This window comes from Grampus griseus (genome assembly GCF_964374135.1).
Source record: "Grampus griseus genome assembly, chromosome: 1".
Lineage (NCBI taxonomy): Eukaryota > Metazoa > Chordata > Mammalia > Artiodactyla > Delphinidae > Grampus > Grampus griseus.
The window spans coordinates 154,576,974-154,594,345 of NC_139017.1; the positions used below are offsets into that span (position 1 = coordinate 154,576,974).

A 17,372-nucleotide genomic window follows, 5' to 3' on the forward strand; every position below is an offset into this window, starting at 1 on the left:
CTGTTAGGGAGGCTTCTGTCGGGCGGAAATGCATCAGGTCCTAGTGGGAGCCCAGGGCTCTGAGGAGGGTACAGGGAGCCAAAAAAAAAGAAAAAATGCTGTTTCACAGAACTGAGTTTCTGTTAAATGTCATTCCTGAAGCCTTTGGGGAGAGGTGGGTGGTGCTTCCGAAATATTTATGGGATTTCCAGGTGTCCACTTAACTGACTAGCTTTGATAAACTATGTCAGGTTTTAACAATGAAAACTACATTACCTTGTGCATTTTTATATTGATTCCTCATTGTTTTTTAAGATTAAGGTTTAAATGTTTTCCGTTGGTAATTTCATTTCTAACCTGGTATAGGAGCTTAGTTCTCTACATACCTATTATGTACCCTGTGTCACAGAAGATTCGGGGAAAAATGCACTTGGGAATCAAAGAAAATGGGACTTCTTTTTGAAAAGAAAAACAACGGTATTGACTGTATTGACACAATCTCAATAAAGCCTGTTGAATAAACAGCCCTGTGCTGAAACTGGCGTTGATTCAGAGGTGTCTCGAGCCTCTGGATTTCGTGAAGCACCCAGGGAGCTCTCTGGGGCTCTTGCTCTGCACCCTCTCGAGGAGCGTGCATTCCTCCCAGCCAGGGGTTCTGTCACCACCGCATCAGAAATGCTTGATTCTCTGAAGCTGCCGAGGCTCTGCACCAAGTAAATGCCAAGAGGCATTTTAAGAAAGCAAAGTGAGGCAGTGGCTGGAGCTAGGGGAGACGGATCAAGCTTCCCTGGAACATTCCTGCAAGCTCTCAAGGGTAGTGGAGCATGACAGCTGGCTCAGGATCCCAAGGGTCAAGTTTCAACATCTGATACAAATTATGAATGAAATCAGGAATCTTTGCTCCTGTGGGCGGGGCTAGTGCAAGGCCCAACGCTGAAGGCAGGGCCAGGGGAGCTGTCCTGGGAGAAAGCACTGCCCCATAACTTGCCGTACTCTGGGAATCTGGACAGCAGACCTGAGACCAACCTGTGCCCTGAAAAATCCTGTGGTTTTCCCCAGCCTGGAAGAACCCCATCTTGGCTGAAAGCAGGCCTGTCCGACAGTCCTGAAACCTCAGGCTAGCTGCAGAGCTGGGCATGCGTCTCTCTCCACCGAGGCTGGAATATCCCTCAAGTTTGAGGGGAGGTGTCTCCTCCATTTCGATTTTCCTTTCTTCAGAATGGATGGTGTGCAGAACTTCCCAGCAGGCCAAGGCCTTTGACTGAGGCCCAAGATGCAGAATGAGGCCCGGCCTTCACCTGAGGCGATGTGCCCCCCTCACACAAAGGTCAGCGGTCCCGTGATAACACGGTCCCCTCGGCATCGTCCTACAGCGTTCTGGTTCCTGGCTGGGCCTGGGTTCTATCTGGGGAGCAACCTATGAAGCCAGGCTCTGAGAGCAGGAAAATCTGGCTTGTTTCTGCCCACTGCCTGGGCCACTGTGAGGGATCTCCACCAGGACAAAGCACCAGACCATGCCTGCTCTGCTTTTCGTGGCTGAACAGCTGGAGGAATATGCCTCCACAGGCCAGCAGCTTGGGTCCCTGGCTCCTCGGAGAGTGAGGCCCAGACAGAGAGGCACAGGCACAGAAGGGCGAGGGGGGAAGAATCCGCTCAGGGCAGAGGAGAAACACAGGAAACAGTGGTGGGATTTAAAGAACTGTTTATTGCTCTGTAACTTCGTCGGGAAGCTGTTAACAAGACCCATGACAGCCAAGGGCCAGGTGTGCATCTAGATCAGCTAGATTCATGTGTCCACCTCCTGATCCATATAAACTTGGCGCCTGGGGCCCTGTGCAGTCAAAGGCAGGCATCCTGGCAAACTGGTTAAATCCCAACAAGGAGAAACGATGCCGCAGATCATTTCCACCTCCCCAAATCCCATGTCCTAGATAATAAAGGAAAACACCACAAGTACTGCTCCAAAATAAAACCTGCCCCGGTCCCTTATGTCTGACTGAGGAGCCAGGAGCACCGAGGCTCTGCAGAAGCCAGGAACCCAGCACCAGAAGGCACCCGTCCCTCCCTCACTGTTCAGTGACCTCCCCAGAGGAGTCCCCAGCCCCAAGGGTGCACTCCGGCCACACCGCAGGAAGGCCGAGGCAGGGAGCCAAGCCTAAGGGAGCCCAGGGTTTCCAGTCCGAGCTGTAGTTGGTCCTGCTGGGTATGGCGGAGCTGTGGCCCTCACAGATTCTTCTGGAAGACCCGGTGCAGGCTCTGGGCCAGGACGTCAGTCTCCTCATAGCCCTCACAGCTTTGCTGCCAGCTCTCTGGCACCTGTTCCATGCCATAGTAGGCGCCAGCAATGGCCCCGGCCATGGTGGCAATGGTGTCTGTGTCCCCACCAAGTGAGATGGAATAGATGAGAGTCCTCTGGAGGCTGTTGAAGGCAGAGGGGATCTCGGGGTCGGGCTCCATGCAGCGCAGGAAGCAGTAGATGGCGGTGGGCACAGATTCAAAGGCAGCAATGCCATTCCCTGCGGGGAAGCCAGATTATGGGAACTTGAGCCGCCCCCCTTCCCGAGCCCCACATGTCCCCAGGCTTCCTGCCACCTGCCACAAGTCAACACTCTCAGCTTCAAGCTGGGCTGCGATTAAGAGCACAGGCTCTGGAGTTAGGCTACCTGGGTTCAAATCCCGGCTCGCCGACCTACTGGCTGTGTGATTCCTGTATCCTGGGTTCAGCTCCTCGTGTAGAGAGTGAATAAAGTTAGGAATTCTCGCAGGGCTGGTGCAAGGGTGAAATGACATCCTAGAGGTGAAGCATTCTGCATAGTGCCCAGAACACAGTAAAGTACTATCACCATTAGCTGTAAAAAACCAGCGGCCGGCTGCCATCTCTGGGATGTTTATCTTTAAGGCTGAGGGTACTGTTGCCCTAGAACAAGAAGGAGCTGTGCTCGCAGCCTGCCAAAGACCCTACGGAACGTGGCTCTGCTGTCTCAGCAACCCTGGCAAAGGTGTGATGGCAGCAGGCGTGACTCCAGGCACCCCTCCCACTCCTGAGCCCAAGACTGACCCTGAAGGATGACGGGTGGGGGACTACCCACCTAGCTCGGACACCACCTCCTCTCTGGTCACTGAGTCCTGCTCTAGAAGCTCCCCAATCTTCTTCAGTCGGCTGGAGTACGGACGCTCCTCCATGCCCAACCTGTGGGTTGGGGGCGAGATTTCAGGGAGGTCGGAGCCAGCAGGGTGGAGAAGGCAGGAGGGGGAAGGGCTGCATGGGAGGGCGAGGCAGGGACGTGGGTATCTGACACTTAAGCACGGGTGTCAGGGCAAGAAGTGGGAAGGGCGAGCCACCCGGTTTGTTCTCTGGGACCCGGAGAGCCCTGAGGCACAGCCAACGCAAAGGGCTTCTTCCCACCCCTCCTTAGGGCCTGCAATTAAAGGAAGGTCTCAGCTTGAGGCAGGGCCACCCCACCAGCATGCACATGCACAGACGCGCCTCCAGCCCGCATACTCACTCCCGGGCATCTGACACAGACTGGGCATCACTCTCCAGCTCCTCCATGTGGCCCAGGAGTTGTTCAAGGAAGTGCTCACTGGACGACTCACCCTGCAAAGCCAGGTGCACAGCCAGGGCCTGCAGGATGGCACCGTTGTAACCCAGGGAGGAGGCGTGTGTCAGCTGGGCCGAGAGCCGGGCAAACTAGGGCAAAGATGAGGGAGGCAAAGACCTGCTGTCACAGCACCCAAGCTGCAGAGGAGGGAGGGACGAGAGTGTCCAGAAGCCAGCCAGCCCTAACTACCTTCTGCACATCCTGGACACTGCTATAGGCCAGGGAGATGCCGGCCACCCGCATGGCGCCCCCGTTGCCGTAGGAGCCTTTGCCATTAAACTGGGCCCGGGCAGGCTCGAAGACATCACGGCACTTGGGGCTCAGGAGCTTCCTGAAGACGGTGATCACTCCAGCACCATAACCCCGGTCAGGGTCCTTCTTGTACTCCTGAGCAAACCTAGGGGAGAGAAGGGGACAGCGTAGTGATCTAAGAGATGCCTGCCAGGGCTGGGAGAGAAGAAACCTGGCTGGTTTGGGAAAAGAGGAATCCTTGGGCCCTCAGGAGCCTGTGCCAGCGGTGCTGTCACTTCTAGCTTGGGAAGCTGCAGCTGCCCTAGGGAGAGTGTCCTGCAGCGGGGTGTGCGGGGAGGGTGTCCCGGCATGCACAGATGTCACTGCTCTGGTCAAGGGGTGCAATAACTCTGCCCACCTGGTTTGCTTCACCCCAGGACCACTGCCCTCACCTGTGCGCCATGTCCATCTCGTCGAAGGCCTCCTTGGCCAGCAGGGACTGCACCAGCGCCCTGGCCATGGCTGTGTCGTCTGTGTAGCACAGTGCTTCTGCAGGGACAGGGCGGGGGGCGGAGATCGAGCTGCAGGGCTCGAGGGTGGCGGCTTTGGCCTCCCGCTCACTCCTTTTATCTACTACTTCCAGAAGGCCTCAAGTCAGCCTCTCACTCCCATCCAGTTTCCAGGGCTCTGAGTCAGTCACATGCCCTGCTGATTTCTGGAGGAAAACCTTCCACCCCTTCTGGCTGCATCTCCAGTCTTAATGGACCTGCTTTGGGCCTCTCAAATCTCCTGCATATTCCCCACCCTCCAGCCCAACCTATATGTGCAGCCAGAAAGAGTAGAATATCACTTTCCTCATCTCACTCTCCTGCTCGAATGGCTGTCTGCTGCCTTCAGGATGAGGTCCAAACTCACTGCCTTGGCCATCTGAAGCCCGCCCTTCCTCACCCATCTTATATCCCACTGCTCCAATCCACATCCTCAGAACCAATCCTGGAGCCTGGGTCAAGTCCTTCCCACCTGGGGCTGCTCCCCCGCCCTCCTCTGGCCCTGTCTCCTTCCTCTGGGTGCCCGAGTCTACTGCTCTGGCACTTGTAACACACACCATTGGTTACGTGGTAGCTTCTCAAATAGGCTATAAGCCAGCTAGGGCCAAGGACTTGGTTTTATCTGAAGAAGAGACAGTTACAGAGAACTAAGCATACTCCCTAGTGAGCCCCTTCTTATTCCTCACATCTGCCTTCTGCCCTTGCCCCCCATCCCTGCCCTGCTCTGTGTATCCCAAGTCCCAACCCTGCCTTCTCCTCCCCTTTCACTCTCAGGAGCCTCCACACCCTACTTCACCAGGAAGAGAGGCTCACAGGCACCTACTCACAGTCACACTCTCCAGTCTGTCCTCAGAGGGACTGGTCCCTCTTGAAGTGCCCCCCAAGCCCAGTTCCCCAGGGACCTTGCCCTTCCTTTGTCTCAACTCCTCCCTCTGTAATGCAGCAGCACCTGGTCTCCCTCTGATCGGTCCCTGCACCCTGCTTTCCCCCAGGGAATCACTTCTCTCCCACTCCCAGTCCAGATGATAGGGGAGGGAGCCAATGCCACCTCCAGCCCAGCCAAACAGCACCCCATTCCCTGTTTCAGTGATGGACGGGTGACATAAGCCAGACCACTGAGACTCCATCAGAGACCTCTGCTGGTGCCACTGCGAAGAGAAACTTCCTCTGCTGGAGATGCTGAGCTGGGAACTGCTGAGGGCCACCCCGTGGGAAGGGTCTGTTACAGTGAAGCCCACCCAGAAGAACGCAGATCTGAATAAGGAGAGGAACTGAGTCTTGAGGAGATGGCTTGGTTTAGCTCTGCTTAAAGCCAGACCTGCCCTGGACTTCTCAGTGATGCCAGCCAATGCATTCTTTTTGCTCAGGCCATTTTGAGTTGGGTTTTCTGCCACTTGCACCCAAAGGGTCCTAAAATCTCAAACTAAAATGTCTTCCCCTCATCTTAACATCAAACCAAAAATGAAATTATGAACTGTCCCCCCCATCCTGTCTTCACCTCAGCCACAGCTCATCTCTCTCCTTCCCTTCATACCAAACATACTCTATTTTCTCCTTTTCCATTTCCTCCTAAACCCACTGAAATCTAACTTCCAAGGTTCAACCTTCTACTGAAGATGCTTTTCTAAGTCTAGACTTCCCCCCACTTAACCTCTCTGTAGCCTCACACCAGTAACCAGTGTCTTCATCTTGAATTTTTTTTTTTTTTTTTTGCTGTACGCGGGCCTCTCACTGTTGTGGCCTCCCGCCGCGGAGCACGCGCGCAGGCTCATGGGCCATGGCTCACGGGCCCAGCCGCTCCGCGGCATGTGGGATCTTCCCGGACCGGGGCACGAACCCGTGTACCCTGCATCGGCAGGCGGACTCTCAACCACTGCGCCACCAGGGAAGCCCTGAAATTCTTTTCTTGAGTTTTGTTGTTACCCATCTCCCCTCTGCTTCTCCTCCTATAAACTGTTTCCTTCTCTAGCTCCTTTTCCTCCTCCAGGGTTCCGGGTGTGGCCCCTTTTTCTTACTATTCTACATGCTCTCCAAGAAGAATCATCCTCAGCCGTGATACTGCGCTGAGATCTGGGTGATGAGTTGACTGCACAGGGAGGGAGAGGCAGAGGGGAGAGAGCTTTACAGGCAAAGGGATAGCAGTACATGCAAAGGCCTGAGCTAGAGGAGGCACGAAGTGAGAGGAAGTGCAGCGCAGACAGCAAGGCCAAGGGTGGTATAAGGTGAAACTGGAGACGCAGGCGAGGGCCGGCCACGTAGGGAACATTAAGGAGTTTGGCTATGTCCTAAGGGTAATGGAAAATTACTGCAGAGATTCATGAGGGGAGGCCGCGGTAAGATCTGCTTTCAGAAGTGCCCTCCAGCTGCGTGGAGATGGACTGGTGGCCAACTGACTCGGGAGACCCGGGTAAAACGCGTAAAATGGGTAAAATCGGCAGGGACTTAAGTATTGGACTAGGCGCAATCTAGGCGTGGCTTGCACGGCTGGGAGGTCTGTGTAGCCAAGCCCCGGGCTGGTGCACGTTCGGGGAGAGACGTGCGAAGACGGGGCTCGGATTTGGACACGCTGAATCCAAGGTGCCCGCGGGTCGTGCAGAGCGGGCCCCTCCGGCCGCTGTCCCCTCCCCGCCTGAGTCCTTCGCAGCTCCCCGGTGCCCAGTGCGCCCGGCCCCGCCCACCTGTCCGCGCGCTCCCCGGCGAGCCGGGGTCCGGCTCCAGGTCCTGGACCCGACGCAGGACTGACGTCAGGTCGACGGTGTCGCGCGCCTCGTACACGGCGCCCACGCAGTCCCCGAGCAGCGCGCCCGCCAGGCAGCCGCGGAAGCGGGAGAGGGAGCGAGCCGCCCCAGCCCCTCCGCAGCCCGCCGCCGTCATCACCGCAGCCGCCGCCATCCGCGCGTACCAGCCGCCACTTCCGGTGCGGCCCGCGCGCACCCCACCGCGCGGCTTTCCCCGGCCCCACAGCGCCACCCGGCGGCCCGGAGTCGCAGCTGCCCCGCAGGTGACAAGGGGCGGTCCCGCAGACCTCGTTTCGATTGGGCCCGGCCTCTGTATTTAGCCCGCGTTTCCCCGACCTGTAAACGGCGTCACAGCCGGGCGGGACGGCCACTAAAGGGTCCCCGAGGGCTGCGCACTGAGCCAGACCTTCGGGCCACTGCCCCCACGGTCGGCCAGCCGTGCCACAGCAGCCCCAGCTCGGGTCATTCAGTCCTGGGCGGCCACCCCCAAGCCCTCCCCCTGTCACCCTAGCCCCCTCTGGGCCTCCCCTAGGCGTCAAGAGGGCACGCAAGGGTCCAGCTGGGACAGAGCTGGTTAGAGATCACGGCGCTGGAGCCCAGGGTGCTGGCCTAGCCCAGAGAAGGGCATGGGATTGGGAACATGGAGCTTGAGGGATGATGTTACCATCTTTGCTCCTCCGTGCACAGGACAGCCAAGAGCCCTCTCCCCACTGGCTACATGCAGGGGTAGCAAAGAACCGTCTGGACTGAGAACCCCCGACCTTTATTAGATTCGTTCTCTCCACTGCCCTCCCTCTTTCATTTTCCACCAGCCTTCCCCTCCTCCCTCAGCCCCCTCGCTAGGTTAGCTCCAGCGGGCAGGTTTGGAGTGGACTCAGGGTGCGGTTTGTGGTGCGGGTGAAGGTGTCCACCTCCGGCACAAACTTCTCAGCCGGCATGGTCAGCTTCCGCCGGGTGTCCATGCACTTGGTGTCCAAGAGCATGGAGTTGGCCTTGCAGGCGATGTCAGCCTGCAGCCGGGCCAGATGCTGGTACAGGGCGTCCAGAGCATCCCTGGGGAGGAGGGATTAACAGCCCACCACCGCCGGTGTGAGGCTGGGAGGTCAGGGCTGAGCTCACCAGCCTTGAGTCAGGAAGACAGCAGGGAAGCTGGCAGGCAGCAAGGGACCCCAATGGTGGGAGGTGTCTCCCCGCCCGTCCTGCCCACTCCCCAAACCTACTGTGCCTGCGCCAGCTTCTGCTTCAGGGCAGCAGTAGTCGCCTCTAACTGGTAAACCTCCTCAGTGAGGCCGTACTGTGCCTGGAGGCAGAGGGGCAGGTTGGGAGTCCAGGTCAGCCACACTGTCCTTCTGCCACGGGTCTGGGGGCTGCCCTGCGCCAGCACCCCTGCTTCACCAGGGAGTGAGTCATCCTGAGGAACCTTAGCCAGGGGCCCATGCCCCACTGGGGTGCCCTCGTACCTGGTCCCTGCAGAGTTCCACGTTGGGCCGGTAGGTCCTGGTCTCTAGCCGGGTGTGGCATAGCTTCAGGTTCTGTAACTTTCTGCGCAGATCCTCCTCCAGATGCCGGATGTCCTCCTGCAGCTCGGCAATCTCCTCCAAGGTCTGCAGGGACAGAGTGACTGGTCTCCACCTGGTGCACCCAGTCCGGGGCTTCCTGGCAGGGCCTCAGGCTCCTCATCCCACAGCGGGAAGTCCAGGCCCCAGGAGACCAAACGGAGAAGGCTCACATTCTTCTCTTGCCACTTGAGCTCACTGTACACTTTCTCCATCTCCCACAGCCGCTTCCTGAAGGCAAATTCCGTTGCAACCCTCTGGGCTTCCAGTTCGTTGTTGGTCTGAGGACAGAAAGTAGGCAGGGCAAGGGGAGGGTATGAGCTCTGGCCAGCTGAGGATGTCGCTCAGGTGAGGGGTGGGATGCCACATGGCTGACAGGGAACAGAAGACAAGCGCTTGAGTGCATGCTGGGGCCATCTCTTAGTCATGGAGGATCGGGGTAGGGGGAGTGGTCAGTCACCTTGGCAATAGTTAGGGCGATGGCCTCCCTCAGCTCTATGGACTCTTTCATCTCAGCCTCTGCTCGGTTCTTGTTGAACTGACTGTAGTCATCCCACTGCTGGAGTGTGGTGGAGCTGCAGGTGGCAGGAAATAATCAGAATATGGCCTCTGCAGGGAGGAAGAGAGACTGAATGAAACGCCCTTCTTACCCGTTGGGGACACGTGTGGGATTAATCTTCAGAGAGATGTTCGGGGACTTGAGGTTGAGAGAGAAGCAGCCTCTGTCAACGTCCATTGCCTCCATTTTGCCCCGATGGTCAGAGTTGAGCTGCTGTCGGACTTCCTGCAGGAGGCTGGGGACAGAACAGACTGGATCAGGAGCCATACCTCCAAGGCCCTGGAACGCAGCGCCCATGGTACTGAAGGGACAAGGAGGGATGGGAAAGCTGAGGTGACAGTGGAGCTGCCGCTGCAGCTGAGACAAATATAGGCACAGCTGGATGAGCTCCCCACAGACAAAACTATGGCACCAAGTGCTTGCACACACCCACAGGGCACACTCCAGTAGCCACACTCACAAGGCTCACACTCCCAGAAAGTCGGCGTGGTGGCACATGGGCTTCATCTCTCATGCTTCCAATAAATTGATAATGGCTGCCTAGAGCAGGTTCATGAGAAGTATTCTGAGACCACGTCCAGGTGGTACAAAAAGTACTACGATCAGTGGGTGAGTGGTTTCTGCCATGGGCACGGCGGGGGCAGAAGGCGGCCTGAGAGCCAGTGACTTGTAACCCACGATACACACGTTCTACATTTAAAACACAGCCTTCAAAGGCGGGTGAACGTGCGAATGACACATCTCTCTCTTACCAGAGCTTCTCAAAGGCCTGGCTGATCTTCTGTTGCAAGGCCTCCTTGGTGGCTTCAATGACCTCTACCTCTTTGTGCAGCTCTTCCTCCACGGGGTCCTTCACCACATCAATGTCACGCCGACTCTCCCGCAGGGTCAGGCACTCAATGGCCACATCCAGAGGCAGGTTCTTGGCCTGCAGGTTTTGTTCTGCTGACTCTTTCATCTAGAAAAGAGAGGGCACAGGAGGCTGGTGGGGCCATCCGCTGGGAAGCAGCTCTCATCCCCACTTAGGCCAAGTGCCTCAGATGGACATGCCACCAAATACCCTGACCCGGAAGAGGGGAGGGAGAGGGAGGTCCTTGCAGGCAGGGTCTCCTGGCACCCTGCCCTGGCTCCCTGCCTGTGTCAGGGCGTCGATCTCGGCATCTAAATCCGTCAGACACTTGTCCAGCGTCTCCTTCCACCGGTTGACAGAATCAATCCTCTCTGCCAGTCGAGTCCTATTGTCATGTTCGTCCCAAATGGTCTGGAAGAGACAGAGCCAGATAAAGAGGTTATCGGGAGTTGGGGGCTATCCCTTTCCCACCCAACCGGGCTCCGGCCCCCAACCTGGTTGTCGGTTTCATTGCAGAGGACCCGGGCCTCCTGGCGGATCTGGTGTGAGGCATCTCGCTGCCGCTCAGCGTTAGTGGACAACAGGCAGCTGTTGGTGTGCCAGTCCGGCAGCTGGAAACGTGGACTGGGCTTGACACTCAGGGTGGCCATGGTGCAGGAGCCGAAGGCGCAGGGACCCCAGGCCTGTTCCAAGACACCCACCTCTGCTGGAGGGAGCAAACAAGGCTGCAGGAGACCACTGAGGAAAGCCTCCAAAGGATGTGCTCCTGTCCGTTCCGCTCCAAGCCCCTTCCTGCTGGAAGCCTGCTTGGAAACAGCACTCCCTACACTCAACTTCGTGTGAGGCATTAACTAAGTTTCCTCCCACCCATGCATCCACAGACACAAACTGCTGGATCCTACAGGTCCTGGAGCAGGTGAAAGGGGATAATGGGGCTCCTCAGTGTGTGTGCGTGCGCGTGTGTGTGTGTGCATGTGCGTGTGCGTGTGTGTGTGTAGTGCCAAGTGCTCGGCGGGGCTGGCGGAAGGGGGGGGGCAGGTAGCAGGAAAAGTAGCCCTTAATCCAGTTTCCACCACTACTTCCAGTAACCAAGTCCTGTGCAACTTTCTTTGCTTTCCCTGCCCCAGCTTTGGGCTAGGGCCCTGCGGGATCTAAGAGAAGGAGCCCTATCTCCATCCAGAGAGGACCGGCTTGTTTCGAAGGGGCTTCGAATTGGCCCTAGGGAATTGGTGGTGGGGGGCTGGTCCCCTCCCCACCTGGGTCATATTCCCTCCCTCTGCCCTCTGCTGGAGGAGGAGGAGCGGGTGTGTGAGGGGCCCCAGCGGGAGGAGCTGCGGTTTGTCTAGTTCCAGCCCAATCCCTCCCTTCCCCTCCTAGGATAATCATCTTCAGTTTAAATTAATACCCCGGCGCAGAGAAAGGAGCGGGAGCCGGTGAGCACCTCCCCACCCCTGTCCCCTCCTCCTCTCACCTTCCCAGCGCGCACTTCCGCCTCCCTTCGCCGGCTCCTCTGTTAAGCGCCCCCGGTTGCTAGGCACCCCTCTTCCGCGCGCGGGTCATCACAGCCCGCGTTCAGCTTGGTCACCGCCGGGCGGCGCGGCGGTGGCGGCGGCGTTGGGGCCCAGAGGCCTTCCGGGTAGGAAAGGGCCGGCGGCGGGGCTGGTGCAGCAAGAGGATGGGGAGGAGGAGGGCATCAGGATATCGCGTTCACTTCATTCACAAGTTAAAAATCTTTACTTTGATAAAGGTTACGCATCGACATGGCAAAAAAAAAAAAAAAAAAAAAAAAAAAAAAAAAAAAAGGTGCCGTACATAGCCAGAGTAATCTCCCAGTCAGGCTCACTCTCCAGCAGGTATCCTTCCCAGAACTTAACATTATTTAGACACATTCTACTGATTCTGTCTTTCCCAATAATTTCATCATCTGCTTGACGGCATAGAAGGAATGATCATCGTAATTGGAGAGGGCACGTCCCTGGGAGAGGTAACAGGTATTAGAAGTAATGCTCAGTATCCAACCATTTCTCTGAAAAGGAGAAGGAAAAAAAAATCCAATCGTGCTAGTACCGTTCTAGACATTGGAAGATGTTGACAGGTAATGTACATAACTAATAGGTGAGGTAGGCATTACCCCCATTTTTGCCAGTAACTGAAGAGACTGGTAAGGATGGAAACCCAGATGCATCTGGTCCCCAGGTCTACCTTCTCTCAGTTACGACTCCGCACTGCCTCTAGTGGTGGCGCTGGACAGCAAGAGGAAGGCAGGGATGCTATCCCCAGCTTGCCCGCCTGCTCCTCTCTGAGGGCTGTGCAGAAAAATCCTAGGAGAGGGATGCTATGACCACCATCGTCTTACAGGCGAGGAAACTGAGGCACAGAGAAGTGAGGAACGTGCCCAGGGTCACAAAACTAAGTGGTAGAGCTTGGATCCAAACTCAGGCAGTCTGCTCCAGAGGCTAAGTTCTGGTTTGATGGATGGAGGGTAAGAGAGGAGTCCAAGAAGAGTCTTCAGTTTTAAAATCACCTCAGTGATTGGTGGGATGGGGTCACAGTGGGAAGAGAGGCAGAGAACCCAGGGCTTGGCAGGCAAGGGGATGATGAGGTTGGCTTTTGAGTAGTTTGAGGTGATTGTGGTGGATCTAGGTATTGCTGTCCAGGAGGCAGTTAGAAATGTGAGTCTGGAACTCTGCAGAAAGACTGAGATGGAACATTTCCAAGACTTCCTTGATCACAGAATTTTGTTTTTTCACAGAATATTTTCTAAACTCTAATACATGGCTCATAAACCAGACATGCATGGGAATTTGTGATATAGCTCTTTTACTAGGATTAAAGAAGACAGACAAATAAAAGGTCCTGGACAAATTAACTGCTGGGAGAAATGATAAGATTTTGGCATAGATATTTGGAAACTTAACAAAAAGAAGTAAACAAATATGGAAGAATGGTGGTGGCTTTGGCGTGTATCTCCGACCATGGTGGTGGTTTTGGTGTTCATGACTCCCGAGACTCCTGCACATCCTGGACAAAGGAAGAAGATATTAGCAGAAAAGGTCGGACAGCTGATGGACTGGACTCAGAAAAACAGAGTGATAAGAATGAATGATGCCATGTTCAATCGTTTTGTATTAGAAAAACCAAGAAACTATTCTGTTATTGTGATGTTTACTACTCTCCAGAAGTTTAGATCATGTGTAACATGCAAACTTGCTCTTCAAGAATTTCAGATCTTGGCAGATTCCTGGCAATTCTCCAGTGCATTCAGTAACAAGGTATTTTTTGCTATGGTGGATTTTGATGAAAGCCCCGAGGTCTCTGAAATGCTCCAGGTGATGTCTGTTCCGAATGTCCTCCACTTTTCTGCTAAAAGTAAATTTACAGCCGATGACATTTATAATTTCAAAGAGAGGGGTATCATAGCACAGCAAAGGTTCACATGGGTAGCCGAGAGAAATGAGAGATGGATGGTCAATGTCAGAACCAGGAAGCCTATAAATTATTACTATTCCTATCTTTGGCTCTCATCGGTGGACTTGTGTATGTATTGAAATGGAATAGGAAATTTAGTTTTAACAAAAACTTATGGGCAGTTTTAGCTGTGTTTTGATGTCATCTGGTCCAATGTGGACTCATATACGAGGAGCCCCATTTGCTCAAAGCAATACACAGGACAGACACATTATATTCATGAAGTGCATTACTTTCAGTTTGTAGCAGAAATGTATATCATTTCTCTGTTTCATGTATGCATTACCCTGGGAATGTTGCTCTTAGATACAGCTGCCACCTCTCCTATGATCATTATAAATAGGAAGATAATGTCCATGACTTGTTTGTGTCTAGTTGTAATATTCTTCAGTTGGCTGCTTTCTCTCTTCAGATTTAAAGAACATAACTATCCATTCCACATTCTCGTGGATTAAAAAGGATCCTAGAGATGTAGACAAGGAAGCAAGAAATTTTTTTAAAATGTGAAAATAAAAACATGAAAACAGCAGAATATGAACTCGTAACTTTTTTAATTGATTAAGACTTAGCCAAAGGAGACATGAGGTGTCCTGGCAATAACAAGCTATTTTCTCTCAAAATCTGTGAAGTGTTATGTTATGTATCTTCTCTGTTCTTCTCAATTTTCTCCTCCCAGTAAATGTCATAGATTACCTTACTTAGTGAATTCCAATAATTAAAATCCTCAGAGTGTACACCTTTTACTGAATTAGGAGTGTTTAAAGGTACTTTAGTTAATATTTGGTCAGCTGATTTTATTCTAATATGAAAAATATCTTGATAAGGTATCCATCCCCACATCTAGCTACTGAAGTTAAAACTGTATTGCCTTTTTTGGAGGTGTATATTTGCACAGCTTACTTCGTGTGTTGTTCCCTGAAGACTTACCTTTCTTTAGCGTGCACTTCCAACGTCTAGAGGCAGACACAGTACTACGTGGTGCTCCATCTCCCAAGTCTTTTCTACTGAAATACGCTATTGTGCTTCCTGATGGTTGTAGACATTACGGACTAATTAAATACTGGATTGTTTCTCCACAATCGTTAACGACTTTTTATCCGGAAAGGTTTCAGGTAAATTATCTTTCTTTATTTCTCTTCCAAGAGGGCAATTTCTAACAAAATAGTAGTTCCTATTTTGGTGTTGATGTGAGGTTGTTTTCAATTAAATTTAAATCTAAGGGAAAAATATAAAGACAATTCAGAGGATGAATGATGATTTTATTCACCCTTTTCTGTTTAGAAGCATGCTAAAATGTCAGGTTATTTCCAATATGCAGAAATGTAAAACTGAATGTCTTAAAAGCTGTTCTATTTTGGCCTTTCTACCTTCTTAAGTGGAGAAACAAAGTACAAATTTGGAGATTCTACCCCCCCCCCCGCCCCCTTACCTTCATTCTGTCGTATGTAGATAACCAAAGTTAAGTTCCAAATAGCTTATTAATGTGCTTGGCAAATGACAGCAAAGTTGTATTCTACTATTAAATTGAACTCTGGTCTTCCCTCTGGAAATTGCAATTTTAGAAAAGTGAGAACTGTGATTGTGAAAATGTTTTTCAAGCAACAGTAATTTAGTGTCACATCAGAAGATTTCTGCTTTAAATTGGGACTGGCTTTGGCTACTTACAACCAAGTGACCCACCTTCGAGGTACAGTGGAAGATCTTGATGTTTTTTCATTTTTATTTTATTTATTTATTTAATTTGTTTATTATTTTTGGCTGCATTGGGTCTTCATTGCTGCCCGTGGGCTTTCTCCAGTTGCAGCGAGAGGGGGCTACTCTTCCTTGTGGTGCGCGGGCTTCTCACTGCAGTGGCTTCTCTTGTTGTGGAGCATGGGCTCTAGGCGCGCGGGCTTCAGTAGCTGTGGCTCACGGGCTCAGTAGTTGTGGCTCGCGGGCTCTAGAGTGCAGGCTCAGTAGCTGTGGTGCACGGGCTTAGTTGCTCACGGCATGTGGGATCTTCCCAGACCAGGGCTCGAACCCGTGTCCCCTGCACTGGCAGGCAGATTCCTAACCACTGTGCAACCAGGGAAGCCCCGAAGCTCAGGTTCTTGATGTCTCATCGCAGAAAGAATTCAGTGAGAGACAAAGTGATAGGTAAGAAGTGGATTTATTTAGAGAGAAACACTCCACAGAGTGTGGGGCATCTCAGAAGGTGAGAAAGGCCGATCTTGATGTTTTTGTATGAGTTGTTTGCCAAGGGATTTGGGTATAGTTGCTCTAGTAAATTGCACTTTTTTAAAAACAGAGTGAGTGGAAATAGTTTCTCTCTCTAACTTAGGCATTTTTGTTTGTTTGTACACTACTTCAAAGGAAACTGCTTGACTCTGGCCTTTTTTCCAGCTTACTTTTCTGTTGCTCTCACACCTGTCTCAGGCCAAATAAATTCACGTTGACATCCTCAAGGTTGAGACTTAAGTGAGACTAAGTAGTTTTGTATACAATAGTCAGAGAGAATGAACCGCTGTTTCAACTACACAGCTGCAGATGATTTAATCTGGAGGTTGAAACAACCAACAACCCCCCTCCTCGACTCTATTTGCCCTTCCATTTTCTTGTATAAGAAAGAAAAGTCTATCAGTTCAAATGAATGGAAAGTAGTTTTGCTGCATTCAAAGTAAAGTGTTATACGTTTGTGCAGATTTAAAAATGAGTATCTAGGGCTTCCCTGGTGGCGCAGTGGTTGAGAGTCTGCCTGCCAATGCAGGGGACGCGGGTTCGAGCCCTGGTCTGGGAGGATCCCACATGCCGCGGAGCGGCTGGGCCCGTGAGCCACGGCCGCTGAGCCTGCGCATCTGGAGCCTGTGCTCCGCAGCGGGGGAGGCCGCGGCGGTGAGAGGCCCGCGCACCGCGATGGGGAGTGGCCCCCGCTCGCCGCAACTGGAGAAAGCCCTCGCACAGAGATGAAGACCCAACGCAGCCAAAATAAAAAAAAAAAAAAAAAAAATGAGTATCTAAAGGGTCTTTTTTTGGAGTAGAATAAATTTTTATTACACAGCATCTTATTTTAAAAAAGACTTTATCTTCATAGAATACATCTTCACATTAGAGATTCCCACAATGGGAAAACAACAACTTATTACTTATAATTTTATATCTGTGGACAGACTATTTTAGGACAAGTAAAATAAACACATTTGACGATTAAGTCTAGGTTTAGAATCTGTAACAATTTGAAACATCTATAAAGGGACCTCTTCCCTACATGGAACGTCTCTATATTCAGGAACTCTCCAGGCTCTTCTTCCTAGGATTTAGAAATCAGTAATGTGAAACATCAGCATTTCTAATTTACCAGTTTACCTTGGACTTGTAACCATCAGTAACTGGTATCGACTGAACAGAGCGGGAAACTTTGCAAAAACTAAACACTGCCTAATTTTCTGCAAAGTCTTTATTCTCGAATTAACAGTCTCTCCCTTTCTCTACCATCCTAGGACAAATATAGAAGTCTGATCAGCTATTGAGAGCAATAAAGCTGAATTCCCTTTAAGAGTTTGATAAATTAAAAGGCAAAAGCTCATATATAATGTTTAGTTATACTGTGAGTCTTGTGAGAAGCTGAGAGACACCCCATTAACTCCCCAGCATAGAGAACTCAGTCTGACAATTTTTTGGTTACAATTGCTCTCAAATCTTTCCTCAAAGATTACATTCTAAAAATAACGAGGTGATTAGGAGAAGAGGTTTGTCTCACCAGTGGACTTATCTGTTATTTCCTCCTTATTGTGAATTGAATGGCATGACAGAGCAGAGGCAAGGGAGGTGTACAATCAATTTTCAAGGTATTACGTCTAAAAGG

At 52.3% G+C, this 17,372-nt stretch overlaps 2 protein-coding genes and 1 pseudogene across 3 annotated transcripts; 1 reads left to right on the forward strand and 2 right to left on the reverse strand.

The window, feature by feature from the left end:
• Positions 1 to 1,664: 1,664 nt before the first annotated feature.
• Positions 1,665 to 7,253, reverse strand: ADPRS (ADP-ribosylserine hydrolase). Its single transcript, XM_082677504.1, has 6 exons — positions 7,039 to 7,253; positions 4,265 to 4,361; positions 3,771 to 3,978; positions 3,486 to 3,670; positions 3,069 to 3,169; positions 1,665 to 2,495 (listed from the first exon to the last, which is right to left on the reverse strand). The coding sequence occupies exons 1-6, from the start codon at positions 7,250 to 7,252 to the stop codon at positions 2,203 to 2,205; spliced, it is 1,098 nt and encodes a 365-aa protein (XP_082533630.1). The 5' UTR covers position 7,253; the 3' UTR covers positions 1,665 to 2,202.
• A 684-nt stretch (positions 7,254 to 7,937) lies between these two features.
• On the reverse strand, positions 7,938 to 10,713 carry TEKT2 (tektin 2; the record flags this gene model as incomplete). Its single annotated transcript, XM_082659203.1, has 9 exons — positions 7,938 to 8,151; positions 8,319 to 8,398; positions 8,559 to 8,702; positions 8,828 to 8,935; positions 9,115 to 9,229; positions 9,305 to 9,448; positions 9,966 to 10,171; positions 10,349 to 10,474; positions 10,558 to 10,713. 9 exons carry the CDS (start codon positions 10,711 to 10,713, stop codon positions 7,938 to 7,940), a joined length of 1,293 nt encoding a protein of 430 aa, XP_082515329.1.
• A 2,286-nt stretch (positions 10,714 to 12,999) lies between these two features.
• Positions 13,000 to 13,986, forward strand: LOC309832842 (dolichyl-diphosphooligosaccharide--protein glycosyltransferase subunit MAGT1-like; annotated as a pseudogene). Its single transcript has one exon. The product of its transcript is annotated as a dolichyl-diphosphooligosaccharide--protein glycosyltransferase subunit MAGT1-like (transcript).
• The last annotated feature ends 3,386 nt before the right edge of the window (positions 13,987 to 17,372 follow it).

Excerpts from the sequence above, each read along its gene's own strand:
- ADPRS (XM_082677504.1), bottom strand. The coding sequence starts at position 7,252 with ATGGCGGCGGCTGCGGTGATGACGGCGGCGGGCTGCGGAGGGGCTGGG. Across the intron at positions 4,362-7,038 it reads GCCGGGGAGCGCGCGGACAG|AAGCACTGTGCTACACAGAC; the intron begins GTGGGCGGGGCC and ends CTGTCCCTGCAG. Across the intron at positions 3,671-3,770 it reads GTGTCCAGGATGTGCAGAAG|TTTGCCCGGCTCTCGGCCCA; the intron begins GTAGTTAGGGCT and ends TCTTTGCCCTAG.